This window comes from Peromyscus eremicus, chromosome 6, assembly GCF_949786415.1.
Source record: "Peromyscus eremicus chromosome 6, PerEre_H2_v1, whole genome shotgun sequence".
Classification (NCBI taxonomy): Eukaryota; Metazoa; Chordata; class Mammalia; order Rodentia; family Cricetidae; genus Peromyscus; species Peromyscus eremicus.
This window is the reverse complement of record NC_081421.1, coordinates 79,589,420-79,604,250: the sequence shown is the minus strand read 5'-3', so window position 1 is coordinate 79,604,250 and position 14,831 is coordinate 79,589,420. Positions and strand designations below refer to the sequence as shown.

The window sequence follows — 14,831 nt, the reverse complement described above, 5'->3', positions numbered from 1 at the left end:
TTTTTCCCAGTTCGGTGCTTGGCATTTTGTTACCAGTTTTTGCCATGTTGTATCATTGCTATTGAATATATGGTTTTGCTAAAACTCCTAACTCATCAGGCAACAATCCGTAGTTGCTTTTCAACATTTATTTATCCATGAGTAGTTAGAATATTTCCTTCCTACTTTAGAACTGTCAGTGATGTGTTCAAATACGTGTGTCGAATTGACTGGCTCAAATTCAAGGTAAACTGTATACATTTGGAACATTACCAATTTAAGACTATTGGCGTTTGTAGAATTCCAGAAATTTGAAGTTATAAAATCATTTTGCTGTGTATTTATTCTATGCTGAGAAACTATATTCCCTGTACAACTGGTCATTACAATCCTTCCTTGTAAAAATCGAATTAAGTAAATCTGCCTGTCACATTACCACCAATTATATTTTATTGTATAGAACTTTCTTTTCTAGGCTACATATTTTGCTCTTTAAACTGGCTAGAAATGGTGCTGGTATTCATTTTGAGGGTCATGCTTCACTCTTTTTAAGAGAACAGAAAAATGAATAAGCCTCTAGGCTTGCCCCCACCCCTCATGAAAGTTATTTCCCTTTTTAAGGAACACGAGATTTCACTTCAGCAAAACACAGATCTAAGTTGTGTTACACAGTACTGTTTGCTTCCAAGTGTACAGAAAAAGCTTCCCTCCAAACTTGTTTTATGTATCATCTGTTAAATGTTAAACATAACAATTTTATGATGCATAAAATACATAAAAAAGATACAGAACAAATATATTATTTGTTAATGCTGAGCGCAATCTTGTGAGCCTATTAATTTTCTTTTCTTGCTCCTGTTTTTCTTTCTCTTTCCTTTGTCCTTTGTTCTAGGGTCTCCTCCCTAATAGTCTTACTATTAGTATTTTTCTTTAGTAGTGTCAGAGGTGGGCAAGCTGTCTACTACTGGATCCCCCTGAAAAGCTTGTAAACATACTGCTGAATCAGTGCAGATAAGAACTTGGCACCCTTAAACATGGGGGGAGGAAGAGAAGTTCTAGAATTTCACACAAGTTGGATATTGTGTAAGTTTACCTTTCGGTCTGCTCAGCAGTTGAGTTTTCTGTTTCTGCTTTTGTTGTTTTAAATGTGGTATTTATCAGATACCCCCCTCCATGACAGGGATAAGATGGGTGGGATGCTGTTACATACGTTTTACGTGAGAGACTTGAAAACTTAAAAAGTAGTTGATTTTAATAAATGTATTTATTAAGTATCATTTCTTTGTTGAACATATATATCCATGCCTACACAAGATAAATGGCTTTGTCAGATCATGTCCCCTTTATGCTTCCAAAAAGTTTATTGCCTGGCACATGATACAACTTAGTTGAGGACAAGACCCACTCACCTAGCCTTTGTACTTCTTGAGAATGTAGAATGGCATATCCTTCTAGGGGTAGAACAACCAAGTGCTCATTAAATACTAGCAGAATGATATTCAGTAAGTATTGAATGGTTTTCTTTTTAATGTCAACTACAGTACAAGATTGTGGGGGAAAAGAATGTTAAGACAGAAATGATTCTGTGGTCATGGGACTTGGAGAGCATTGTAGGGGGTAAAGACAAAACAAAGCTCTACAAACAAAAAAATTTTCAAAGAAAGATAAGGGCTGCATGAAAGCAGGGCACTAGAGCCAGATTGTAACAGGAGGGAGGGTGTTTACTGAGTACAAGTGGAAAGGCTGCGGTAGCTGTTAATGTTATAAACTGAGTTTCCACAGGCAGCCATTTTTTTATAGTTTAAAATTACTTTCATAATTATGAAAACCTGTTCTCAGTTAACAGGCTGTACTCTGAAATTGGAAGTTTTGTTGTTCATTGGTAGTTTTCTATCAAATCTTAATACTTAACCATAGCTTATGAATCTCTACAGTCATTGATGTTTCAGACTTCTCCTGTCTGATTTATACTTTTGTTCTGCCTTTGTGATCTCTCAGGTAGCTGAACAAGTACACTTTACTGCCCCGTTCTCCATTTCTGGACTATTCTTTATCCTGCTCTTAAAATACTTAGTCCTTCTTTTCTTCGGAGCTGGGTATAATAGCTCCTTCTTTGCTGACTTACATCACTATTTAAAATGTGTACGTCCAGCCCTTTTCTGCCTCAGCACTTTATTTTCTGTAGTGTTACTGCTTGGTTACCAGGTTTTAGTATCGGCTGGGTGTGGGAGCTTAGACCATGTGTGTCTTGTTTACTATACTCACATAGCAGACATGTTTGGAACTGAGAACTTTTCTCTAATAAATACTACTTTGACTGGTATGTTTGTAGGCTAACCAACAGTAACTTTTACTTTGCTGGAGTTTTGTTGTTATGATTTTAGTTTCTTATGTTGTAAGAAAAGATACTTTCTGCATACCTTTTTGGACATAGGCCTGACTGTACACAAAAATTTCAAGCAGTTCAGATACCTTTTGTTAATATTTGTAATGTCTTCCCAATTTCCATTATCATGCTCTTTGATCTTCTTCTCCTAAACTTACTTTTGCTGCTATCCGATCCTTTGGCCTACGTTAGCTTTTAATTCAGAAACTCATGCTTTGTTATTTTCCAATTGGTAATAGCCCTTGGGATTGCGGAAGGAAAGGTGGAGGTGACCTGGAGCAGTGTCAGCAACCTCTCTGGCTGTTGGCATGAGTTGAAAGTAAAGTAGCCATCAGTATCTCAGGGGCTGCTTGTGCCTGAATTCACATTTAGAGTGCTGTTACTAGTAACTTTACAGAGACAATGTTGCCAAATTGAAATGTTCAAAAACTCATTGTCTTTTTCAAATGTATGGCTTACGTAATGGCTAAATTAGAAACAATTTGTCAAAAATGTATTTTTTTAAATCAACAATAAAAGGTTAAAAGAAATTAGGTCATGAGGGGAAAATTCAGAAGAAAAGTATCAGTTTGTCAGCTAGTCCTGCCAAATGCTTAAACTTAAAACCATTAGGATCAGTTGCTTGTAGCTATTCAGTGCTAAAATAGGCTAGTAGCCTATTTTATGTACTGCCTTTAAAAGACAATAAACAAATGACAAATGAGAATGAAACACACTGAGCCAATGAAGTAAAAATGGGCCCAACTAAACTTTTATTTCTCTTTCAAGTGGAATTCCATAAGCTGATTGTAGATTGCCAAATATAAAAAAGTGTCATCCAGTTTAACTATAAAAAAATTGGCTACTATAGCTAAACATGATGACAGATGCCTATAATATTAACACTCAGGAGGCTGAGACTGGAAGATTGAAAATTCCAGGTCAGCTTGGACTACCTAGCAAATTCTAGGCCAGCCTGAACATACAGAGTGCTAACCCATCTCAAAATTTGAAGGAAGGAAGGGGATAATAAAGAAATAAATTTAAGCCGGGCGGTGGTGGCGCACGCCTTTAATCCCAGCACTTGGGAGGCAGAGCCAGGTGGATCTCTGTGAGTTCGAGGCCAGCCTGGGCTACCAAGTGAGTGCCAGGAAAGGCGCAAAGCTACACAGAGAAACCCTGTCTTGAAAAACCAAAAAAAAAAAAAAAAAAAAAAAAAAGAAATAAATTTAACTACTCTAAAGCTAGGTGTTTTGATGATTGTTAATCTGTCTTTCAATCTAAAGTGATAACATAGTTTTGTTTTAACATTATTTAAACATTGCTGTTGTATGCCACCTCAGTTGCTTAAATTGAATCTGTTTATTCTTTGGAGGAGTTTTTTTTTTTTTTTTTTTTTTTTTTGAAATTTGCTTAACTTTTTTTCTGAGTCAAAAATGGAAGATACACGATTAATGATTGGCAGAGGTTTTAGACACATAAGTAACATTAAAGTTTTGGGATTTGATATATATATCCATGGATATAGAGAAAAGGCACTGGTCTGTATGTGACAGTAACATTTTATCCAGTGCAAGGGTGTCCTTCCAGTCTATGCTACGATCCACTTTCAACTTTTTCCACCTTCCCCCTCAGTCTCTTCTCTAACCCATTATAAGGCAGCCCCTACTGCTCTCAGCCAAGACAGAATAAAGTGGATCCTTCCAAAGGAAGGGGGATGGGGAGGGCAACTGACTAGTTCCACTGTTGAGATACCTGAGACCATAGATCACATTATAAATTCCCATAGTGCTCTGTTTCTGGGAACTTTATATTGCTTCTTGGATAGTTTTAAACCAGAAGATCACAGTATACCTCTTAGGTCCGGTTGGTTTTTTGCTGCCGCTGTTTTTCTTCCATCAAGATTATCCTTACTTTGTTTTGTTGTTAATCTTCTTGTGTTCTACTCCTATTCAGTAATGATGGGTTCCTCACAAGATTCTTACTTTTTTTCCTTTTCTCTCCATATTTAATCCCTTCAAGAACTTTCTGTTTTCTAGTTTTCAGACTTTGGCTTTAAGTGAAATTACATCTCTCAGATGAACTACAGTCTTGATTTCACTGAAAACATCTCATACAAAAAGCTTTGTTTGTCAACTAGGCATAATGACATACACCTGTGGTCCCAGCTACTTTGGAGGCTGAGACAAGAAAATACGTGTATATTCAAGGCCAACTAACCTAGTTAAACATAACAAGGTACTATCTTTTTATTGAAAAAAATTATTTTCATACAATATATAGATCACACTTTTCCTCTTCCCTCCCTTACTCCTCCCAGATCCTCCCCACTCACCCAAGTCCTTTCTTTCTCTCTTTAAAAAACAAACAAAAACTCAAGAAACTCACACTAAATACATAAGTAAAACCCACAAAAACACAGAATCTAAAATATATAAACAGACCAATACGACAAAAAAATGCCTAAACCAAGCAAAATGAGATTAAAAAGTCTACAAAAATACCATCCATTTTGTGTTGGCCAGTTATTCCTGGGCCTACTCTGAAGTCTGATTAATATACCCAGTGAAACTCCATTGGAGAAAACTAATTTTTCCTTTGCAGATAGCTTCTCGGTTAGGCATGGGACTCCATGTCTACTTTCCCCATCTGGCTTGAACCTGTGCAGGCCCTGTATGTGCTGCCACAGTAACTGAATTCATATGTGCATCATTTCTGTTGTACCTGGAGGACATTGTTTTCCTTGGAGTCACCCAAGGAAATCCTCTGACTCTTAAAATTTTCTGCTTCCTCATCCACATAAATCTCTGAGCTAAGGGGAAGGGTTTGATGAAGGCATCCCATTTAGGACTGATTGCTTCAAAGTCTCTGATTCTCTGCACATTGTCCAATTGTCAGTTTCTGTGTTAACTCCCATCTACTGCAAGAAGCTTCTCTGATGATGGCTGAACAAGGCACTGTCATTAGGAATCATTTTATGGATATGTTCCTTTAGCAGAAAATAGTACTTTGTTTTTCCTCCTTTGTTTAGCCTCTCTAGTCTCAGGTTCTTGGCCACCCTAGCAGTGCCAGGCATTAAGCTCCATTTCATGGAGCAGATCCTAAATCCAATCAGAGAGTGGTTGGTTACTCCTACAACATTCATGCCACTGTTGCACCTGCATAATGTGATACCGTTAAAAAACAGGTGGGAGTATACCATTGCAGTGGAAGGGTTGTTTGTCAAGTAGAAGGCTCTGGGTTTAATACCTAGGACTTTGAAAGGAAGGGTGTAAGTATTCCTTTACTACCCATGTCCCCAGTTCCCCTTTCACTCCTTGTCTCAAGAGATGACAAGTTAGAAACTTTCCAGCTACCCCTTTAGACATCAGTGACAGGAATCTCTAGCTGCTGACTTTTTTCTTCTCTTCTACCTCTTATACTGAATCCTTAAGAACTTTCTGCTGATTGTTCCTTCTAAATAGAAATTACTAGTAGATTTGACTGTCGTTTGTACAACATTTTTATCTCCCTCCTTTAAGTCCTCATCACTTAAAACCATTGAGATCATTTGCTAGTTTTTAATTGTGCTTTCTGTTTTGTCCATTATGATTAATATATAGCTATCCTATTAATCTTGAAACGATTCCTATAATTATTTTCTTATATGCTTAATTATAATAATTATGTTATCTCTAGTCTTTTCTAATTCAAGTGCAGCACTCCAGGGACTAAGTACTCGAAGTTCCTTGAGGCTGTCACTTAGTCCACTTACCTTTGTTTTCTTGCTATTTCACTTCCTCAGAGCACCCTGCTGATACATGTGTATAGTGCTGTTCTTGAAATTTTTGTTTCTGTTTACAGTATCACCTATAAACAATCCATATCCCTTTGCACCAGGAAAAGTTTTATCTTCTGATTTAGCTTTAATGGAAACCTTGTGTTTGTTTGACCATCACTTAACAGCTGTGTGAACATGTTAACTAGGCTCTGTATATTAGTTTCTTTTTCCCATAAAAAATAGGATAATTAGCACACACATTTTACCCTCCTAGATTTCTTATGAGGATGGAATTAACTAATTTATACAGGATTCTTAGTTTGGGTATAGATGCTTAATAAATATTTATCCTTAAATAAAAAATGTAGTTTAAGAGGATCATGTTGTAACTCAGTGGTAGAGCGCTTGCTTAGCATGTGCAAGGCCTTGTCTAATCCTCAGCATCACAACACACACGTGAAAAATCATTTCAGCTAAGTTATTCATCTAATATTCATACTAATTTGCTAGTTTAGAACCTCATTTTCCATACACACAGGTGTATGTGTATGTACCTCTGTGTATAAAGTGATTAAACTGTTTCTAACATCTGATCCCATCATTAACTGAAGCAGTATAAGATGAACTGTGAGCTGCAGAATCAGAAAAGCTGTAAGGTATGGAAGTGTATAACTATTAAAGTCCCACAGTTTCACTTAAGCAAGTTTATATACTTATTAGTAAGATCTAGAAATAAATTAGGTCCCTAGGTGGGCTTCCTGTTTGCTGTTAGCTGTGTTAGGCTGACTTTTTTTTTTTTTAATTTACTGGTAATATATATAGGTAGCAACTGACAAATGTATCTTCCTCTGCCCCTCAGGTAAATAGTCACAGAAGACTACCAAACAAGATAAATCATTGTCTCCAAGTAAAAGAAAACCAAGATCCATGAGTGGGCATCGGTCAACAAGGAAACGATGTGGAGAATCTCACCCAGAGTCCCCTGTGGGCTTTGGGCATATGAGTACTACAGGGTGTATATTAAATAAATTGTTTCAGTTACCAACACCACCACTGTCAAGACACCAATTAAAACGACTAGAAGAACACAGGTATCAGAGTGCTGGACGGTCCCTGCTTGAGCCTTTAATGCAAGGATACTGGGAATGGCTAGTTAGAAGAGTACCCTCATGGATTGCCCCAAATCTCATCACCATCATTGGACTATCGATAAATATCTGTACAACTATTTTGTTAGTCTTCTACTGCCCTACAGCTACAGAGCAGGTAAGAGTAATGCCTTAACAACAGTAACATATGTTATAGTCCAGAAACATTGTAATCGGAATTCTTTGATCATTTTCTATAAAGGCAAAATATTCTCATAGCTATTTGTTAACTATATTTATCCTATCACACTTTAATGAATTGAGTAAGTCCTTCCTACTTTGTATACTACTGTTGCTTATCAGAAACTTGAAGAAAAGGGTATTTGAGATGGCATGACAAAAGTCTATGCAAAAGTGTTTTTCGCAGCCAGGTGTTGTGTCAGATACCTGTGACCCACTAAGGAGGCTGAGACAGAAAGATCATGAGTTGGAAGCAAATGTCACTTCATAGCAGGTTTAAGGCAAGCCTGACCTGGCCATTTGTTCCACATATGTCTCTTTTTTTCTTTTGACTCATCTTTTATTATGCAAACATGGTTCATACAGAGTGTGTGAATATATTTCTAGTTTCTCCTTTTTTTAAAGGCAGAATTTTGATCTAAAACTCAGGCTGGCTTCAGACTCCATAACTTCCTATTCTGTGCTGAGATTATAAGCACACAACCTGGTTTATTTTCTCAAATAACTAGCTGTATCTCAGTCAGGATATTTATAGAGCAAAAACCAATACAATTGTATAATGACATCACATGTCTTTTGAACTGTTTCATATGAGGTGCCTGGACTTCTAGTTCCAAAAGTTTTTGGTCTAGATTGTGAATCCTTAAAAGAAACAGCAAGTAGGTTGTTGATTGCAATGGAAGGATTTTAATAATCCTAAACCAGATCTAGAAAGAGGATCAGGGAGTAAGAAAAGGTTTAAGAGTGACTCAAACACTCATCATTTGTTGAACACCAGAGAATGTACTAGGTAAACATGGTTGCCTGTGATACTTTTCTTTCACAGTTTTCTTAAGTGATTTGGATTTACTTGAGTACAGAATAGGAAATCCTCTGATCACAGGGAAGTTTTCAGAATTATTGTGAGGAAGACTTGAGGTGGAAAATGACTACAGCACTCCTGTGTTTTGCATGGAGGGGTAATGTCCTTCAAAGCTGCATGGTAGAAATACTTATTAGACTTAGCTAAAATATTAAAATGGGTCATGGCTATTCTGTGATAGGTCTGTCATCTCTGAGATTGTTAGTTAGATACAAAAAGTTTTTGATATAACTCATTAAAATAACTTGTTCACTTTTTAGCATAGAAAAATGAAAAGAAAACTAAAATACCACATTCACAATATCTCTGCACAGTTAATTTCTATTGCTATTCCAAAGAGAAGAGAAAGTAGTATATAAAGAAATCCAAAGAAAAAAGATGTAAAGGAAAAGAGAAAATCTTACTCTTTGCTGTATCAGTTACTTTTCTCAGTGCTGTGACAAAGTGCCTGGCAAAGGCAACCGAAGGACTTACTTTGGCACATAGTCTGAGGGAGAAGTCTGATGTGGCGCGGATGGCGGTGGGGCAGGAGCATGAGGCAGCCGGTCACATTGTATCCACAGCCAGGAAGCAGAGAGACATGAATGCTGTTTGTTGCCCAGCTACCTTCCTTCCTTTCCTTCTTAGTCTGGGGTCCCAGTGCATGGGGCACTGCCACCCTTATCTGGGGTGGATCTGGTCTGCCCTTCTCAATTAACCATTTTGCAAACAGTCTCATAGATACACCGAAGGATGTGTTTACAGGATGATTCTAAATACAGTCATTTGACAGTGATGATTAACTCTCACACCTACCTTTCCTTACTGTCCTTGCATTTCTACCCCATTTTGCAAATCGCCTTCCTAACCTACACTTCTCAGTTAATGATACTTGACTGATACATGTGTTCCTTTCTTCACCTGGCTTTCAGCTTACTTGAGACCACACCTGGAATAGGAGGCTTTCTTTAAAAATTAAAATACCCGAGAGCTGTAAAATAATTAAATATTAGATATTTTCACATATTTACAGAAAGAAAGTAAAAGATAAAACCAGGAAAACTAATCTGTCCTTTTTTTAATTTAATTGTTATTTTGCTGTTTCCTGACATTGTGTTCATAGTAATAGTTGAAGTCATCTCTGTTTTCATAGTAACACTCTAGCTCATTAAAATCCTATGTAGGCCGCAAAAAGTCCCTCTGTTTTTAGTTCTCCAAAGCAGAACTATTCAGTAGCATTTCTGTGGTGGTGGCAGTGTTCTTTGTGTGGCTAGGATGGTAGTAAGCCACCTGATTATTGAGAATTTGAAAGTATAACTAAAGAGCTGAATTTTTTTACCTAATTATAATTAATTTAAACCAAAATATTTACACATGGCTAATGGCTACTGTGTTGGGACAATAGGACTTAGAGAATGCTGAGTCTTTCAGGAAGAAGGAACAATAGACCTGAGTCCAAATAGTCACCAAGAGTTCCTTGGCTGTTTCAATGTGTTTACATAACCATATATTGCCTTTACAGTTTATACCTCTGGTTTCAGAGAGGTATGTACTATGTAGTCCTTTTAATAGCCTCAGTGTTCTAAAAGTTCTGAAAGTATGGAGCACCAAGGAAAAGTTTAAAAGAAGATCATTATTGTTTAATAACTAAGTTGTAAACAGATCTTTAGCAGAAAACAACCCTTTCCAGTATAGAATATACTGAATATTTTACAACTCTTGAGTATTAATACAGTGTAACTTGACAACTACTATCTATGAAAATACTGTGATGATAATAATAATTTTTTTCATGGCCTAGACACAGGAAAATGCACAGCATTTAAATCACTATCATTTTCTAAAAAAAGACAGTAATCTTTAAAAATATGACTATAAATATATGAAAAATAATGTTCAAGGCCTCTGTAAACCAGAGCTTCTTTGCCATAGTGTTGTTCTATGAACCTTTATAAAAGCATGTCAAAAACAAGCTGCTTGATAAAGAAAATGTGAAAAATATTTGTATTGTTGACCATTCTCAAACATTTTCAGTATGCATTCACCACATTGGGAGCAAGAAGTCCTGCAGTGAGAAGTGAGAAATGTGTTTAGTACTATTGGACCTAGTATTCCCTTGATGAAGTGAGGGGATATCATGCTAGTTCTTTTGTGGTGTTGTGACTTGTTCAGGCAGCATTTCCAGGTATGGTGACATACTCTTGTAATCCTAGATTTTACGAGAGAAGTAGAAGCAGGAATTCTAGACTGGCCTCAGCTACCTGGAGTTTTGAATCCAGCAACCTGAACTGTCAGACCCTTCTTCATAAAATAAGAAAAATTTTGGTCAGGCATGGTACTACAGGCCTATAATCCCAGAGCTTAGAAGCAGAATCAGAAGGAATTCAAGGCCACACTTAGCTACACAGAGAATTTGGGAATAGACTGGGCTACATGATTCCCTATTTCAGAACAACAAAATGAAAACAGGTTCTCAAGAAGCCCAGACTGGCCATCAACTAACCGTGTAGCCAAGGTTAACCTTGAACACATGATCCTCCTACTTTTACCTTCCAAATGCTACGGTCATAGGCAGGTTACCATGCAAGGCTAGTATATTGATTAAATAATGGGAAGAATTTAGTGAAGACAATGTAGTCCCTCCTGAGAGTTTTGTAGAATTCCTGCAAAGTACAGTTATCCTTTGGGAATTGTAAAGGATGGATTCCACACAGAAATCAGTTTACAGATGCTTAAGTGCCTTCCCTAACTAATATTGTGTAGAGTGCACATATAATCTACATACACACTTCCATATTCTGTAAACAATCTCTAGACTACCTATGTGTGGTATTACTTAAGAAAATACGACAAATGGATATAGATGCAGATTTTTATGTTTTAGAACTTTGGCTGGTTGAATCCCTTGGTTATAGGACCCAGAGACACGGGAGGTGTATTATAGTTAACGGAGACCTTCTTGAGCACTCTTAAAAACAGGGAATTTAATTCTAACAATCCCAGTTCCTTCAAGCTTCAATAAGTTCTTTATTATTTAGTGCTTGCGTCATCTCCCACAGCTTTCAACCAGGAGTACTTCTCTAGAAAATGAAGAGAAATTGGGCTGGCAAGATGGGCTTAATGGGTAAAAGCAGTTGCCTCAGCCTGAAGACCTGAGTTCAATTCCTGGACTCCCATGGTGGAAGGAAAGAACCTCTGACCTCCACATGTCACATACACACTCACTCAGTAAATGTAATTGAAATGGAGATTAAGTATCTGCTGTTAAAGAAACATTTTAGCCAAGCCTAGGTAATAAAGTATCTGTTGTTGCTTTTCTGTTTCTATTGATTTCATAGGCACCTCTCTGGGCATACATTGCTTGTGCATGTGGCCTTTTCATCTACCAGTCTTTGGATGCTATAGATGGGAAACAGGCAAGAAGAACCAATAGTAGCTCTCCTTTGGGAGAACTTTTTGATCATGGCTGTGACTCGCTATCAACAGGTATTGTTGCTTTTTAATGCTGAGAATTATTAACTGATGGAAACAATGTGATAAGTGTTGGAATAAATTTAGTTAGTTCCCAAACAGATGATTTTATATTAAGTTTTAGTGCTTTTTTTTGAGACTTGGGGTTCTGTTTAATGCTTGTTCATTGTTGGTGTTATTGGAAGGTTTAGAACCTAAACTTAACTTGTTTTTATTTTTAAACTCTTAAGTATTGATTTTGGCTGGGTTTTTTGTTTTTTTGTTTTGTTTTTTCCCTAGTGCTTGGGGTTCAAACCTAGGGCATTACATATGCTAGGCTAGGCAGGCCCTCTACCACCATCTCCAGCTGAGGACCTTTTCTTTTCAAAATATTAGAGTATAATTATCATTTTCACATATCTCACAGTTTTGGATAAAAGTACAATAGTGGGTGACTGGTAGTCTATAGCCTTGTAATTAAATGAATCCTAAGTGCCGGTAGTTAAGAGTATATTAAAGAGCCGGAATCAAAAGACTGGTGTCATCAATTCTAGAAATATAATATATAGCATGATTATTACAGTTAATAATATTGTGTTGTATATTGATAATTTACTAGTAGATTTTCGGTGTTTCCACCACAAAGGTAATGACTATATTCATTTTTTTAATTTTAATAACCCTTTCACAATGTGTACACATATCAAATCACACTGTTATACAATTTTTTTTAAAAGGCTAGAAGGAAAAGTGCTGGCAGTGGGTTGGGTTAGCATAGTTGAAGTATAGGTGATATGTCTGTAGTCTGTACTTATAGTATGCTGTAAGTTTTTTAAATAATACTTGAGTGCATTTTTAGGAGAAAAAATTTGGAAATGAAATTGAGGTGGGCATTGTAGTATACACGTAACAGTCCCATCACCTGAGAGGAAGAGCAGGAAGAGTGTAAGTATAAGGTCAGCATGAACTATGGAGCAAGCTTTAGGCCAGCCTGGACTAAATAACAAGATCCTATCTCAAAATCACAAACAAAAAAGTGATACTAATTTCTAGCTAGTCTTCCTAACAGGAGTATTTCCCTCATTATTTTAATTCTTTAGTAGTTCTATCATTTGGCATGGCTTTTTTTTTTTTTTTAAGTATTGATACTTTTTTTTAAGTCTTGATAGTCTTACATTGAGTCCAGATTTGTGTATCAAAATCATTACTTCTGTGTGTCCTGATGGTAGCCCACTTTTTAAGGAAGAAGAGCAGCTAAATAAGTCAGATTAAGGAAAACTCAAACTTTCCACTGAATGAAAACTGGTTGGATAACTTGAAAGACTATTAGAATTTAATGAAGAAACTATGGAATGCCATAAGTTTTATTTTTGTAATTTGAAATATCATTTTACATTGTAGTTTGAGTTTCAGACATACAGAAATTCTTTTTCCAAAACATGACACATAATGATAACTGCTAAATAAGAAAAGACAGTTTTCTAATCCCTCTGATGGTTGTTGAAGCTCTCTGGATTGGTTGGTTGTTTTTGTTTGTTTGTTTTTGACTCTGTGCTTAAAGAGTTTATGCTTTTTTGTGGGGTTCGTTTGTGTTGTTTTTAAAATTGGGATGTGTATGTATGTGAGAGACTCACCACAGCTCCCTTCAGAGGCCAGAAGAGGGTGTCAGACCCCTCCAGCTAGGTTGTGAATCACCCAAAATGAGCATTATATACAAATTCAGGTCCTCTGCAAGAGCAGTGTGTGCTCTTGACCACTGAGCTATCTCTCCAGTTCCTGATTTTTATTGTTTTGAGACAGGATATTCCACTGTAGCTGAGGCCAGCTTTGAACTCTATCCTCCTGCCTTAGCTCCCCTAGTGCTGAGATAGGATTGTGCTTGGTAGCACGCCCAGCACCCTGAAATGTTTTACTACTCATTTAATACTACTGTAACTAAACACGGAGAATTCTTGAAAACATGCTGAAGTATACTAGTTTCTTTGAGAACTTGACTTTAGCTGAGTGATTTAGTTAAAAAAGAAAAAAAAAAAAACATTGAAATTTTGGTGTAAAAGATGTAAATGAAAGTAGATTATTTCACCTAAGATGATTTTCAGCTCAGTTGATGTTATTGATGCCATTCGGTTTTCATTTTTCTTCTGCAGTTTTTGTGGTTCTTGGAACTTGTATTGCAGTGCAACTTGGGACAAATCCTGACTGGATGTTTTTTTGCTGTTTTGCTGGGACATTCATGTTCTATTGTGCACACTGGCAAACATACGTTTCTGGAACATTGAGATTTGGAATGTAAGTAATACTTAATAGTAATTTTGTCCTTGCTTTCAAATATGGAGAATGTTGCTTATAGATATTAAGTATCAAGAATTGATCAAGTCAGCTCTTTAAAACCGTTTTCTCTTTGTCGTATGTCTGTCTGTATTCCTTTGGGAAAGAAGTGCCAGAATCATCCAGTTAGCCTTTTTTAGTAGTACCAGAATCATCCAGTTAGCCTTTTTTAGTAGAATGAAAAGCGGTAGCTCTGCACTCAATATCACGGCTCTTTCCCAATTCACTTTTTTATCCTTCTGTTCTTTCCGCTGAATTCCATGTTTTATTTTGACATATAAAAATTGTTTTCAAGAGAGTTTCAGAACTGGAGAGCTGACGCAGTGGTTAAAGCATGCGCTGCTCTTCTAGATGACCTGTGTTCAGTTCCTGCCATCCGCGTTAGGTGGCCAAACCACCTTGACTCCAGCTCCATCGGATCTGACACCCACTTCCGGGAAATATCCACACATCATCACATGACTAAAAATAAAAAGGTTTTGAAGAAAAGGATGAGTTTTTGAGAGCAAATAACAGGTCTTTTTTTTTTTAATGTCATAGTTTAATTAGTTTCAATATTTTATACTGTTTATTTACAAATGTACAAAAATAATGTATTTGATAGCACACTATTTAGGTTTTTTTTTATTTTATTTTATTTTTTTGCTGCTAACAAAATGTCTGAGAATTTAAATATGGAATAGATGTATGTCTTGTGTCCTGAATGAAGAGTGCCCACCTTTGATCAGTACTTTTTCATAATGATTAATGAGTAAACTAGTCTTGGGATGTGGTTAAGGA

The 14,831-nt window shown here is 36.5% G+C and overlaps 1 protein-coding gene across 2 annotated transcripts in view; it reads left to right on the top strand.

The window, feature by feature from the left end:
• Positions 1-14,831, top strand: part of Cept1 (choline/ethanolamine phosphotransferase 1) — a 40,876-nt gene that overhangs the window by 754 nt on the left and 25,291 nt on the right. For both annotated transcript variants that reach the window (XM_059266048.1, XM_059266049.1), the window contains exons 2-4: positions 6,964-7,370; positions 11,612-11,759; positions 13,871-14,012. In XM_059266048.1, coding sequence (XP_059122031.1) covers positions 7,032-7,370; positions 11,612-11,759; positions 13,871-14,012 — 629 coding nt within the window. In that variant the 5' untranslated portion in view covers positions 6,964-7,031. The remainder of the gene's footprint in view (positions 1-6,963; positions 7,371-11,611; positions 11,760-13,870; positions 14,013-14,831) is intronic.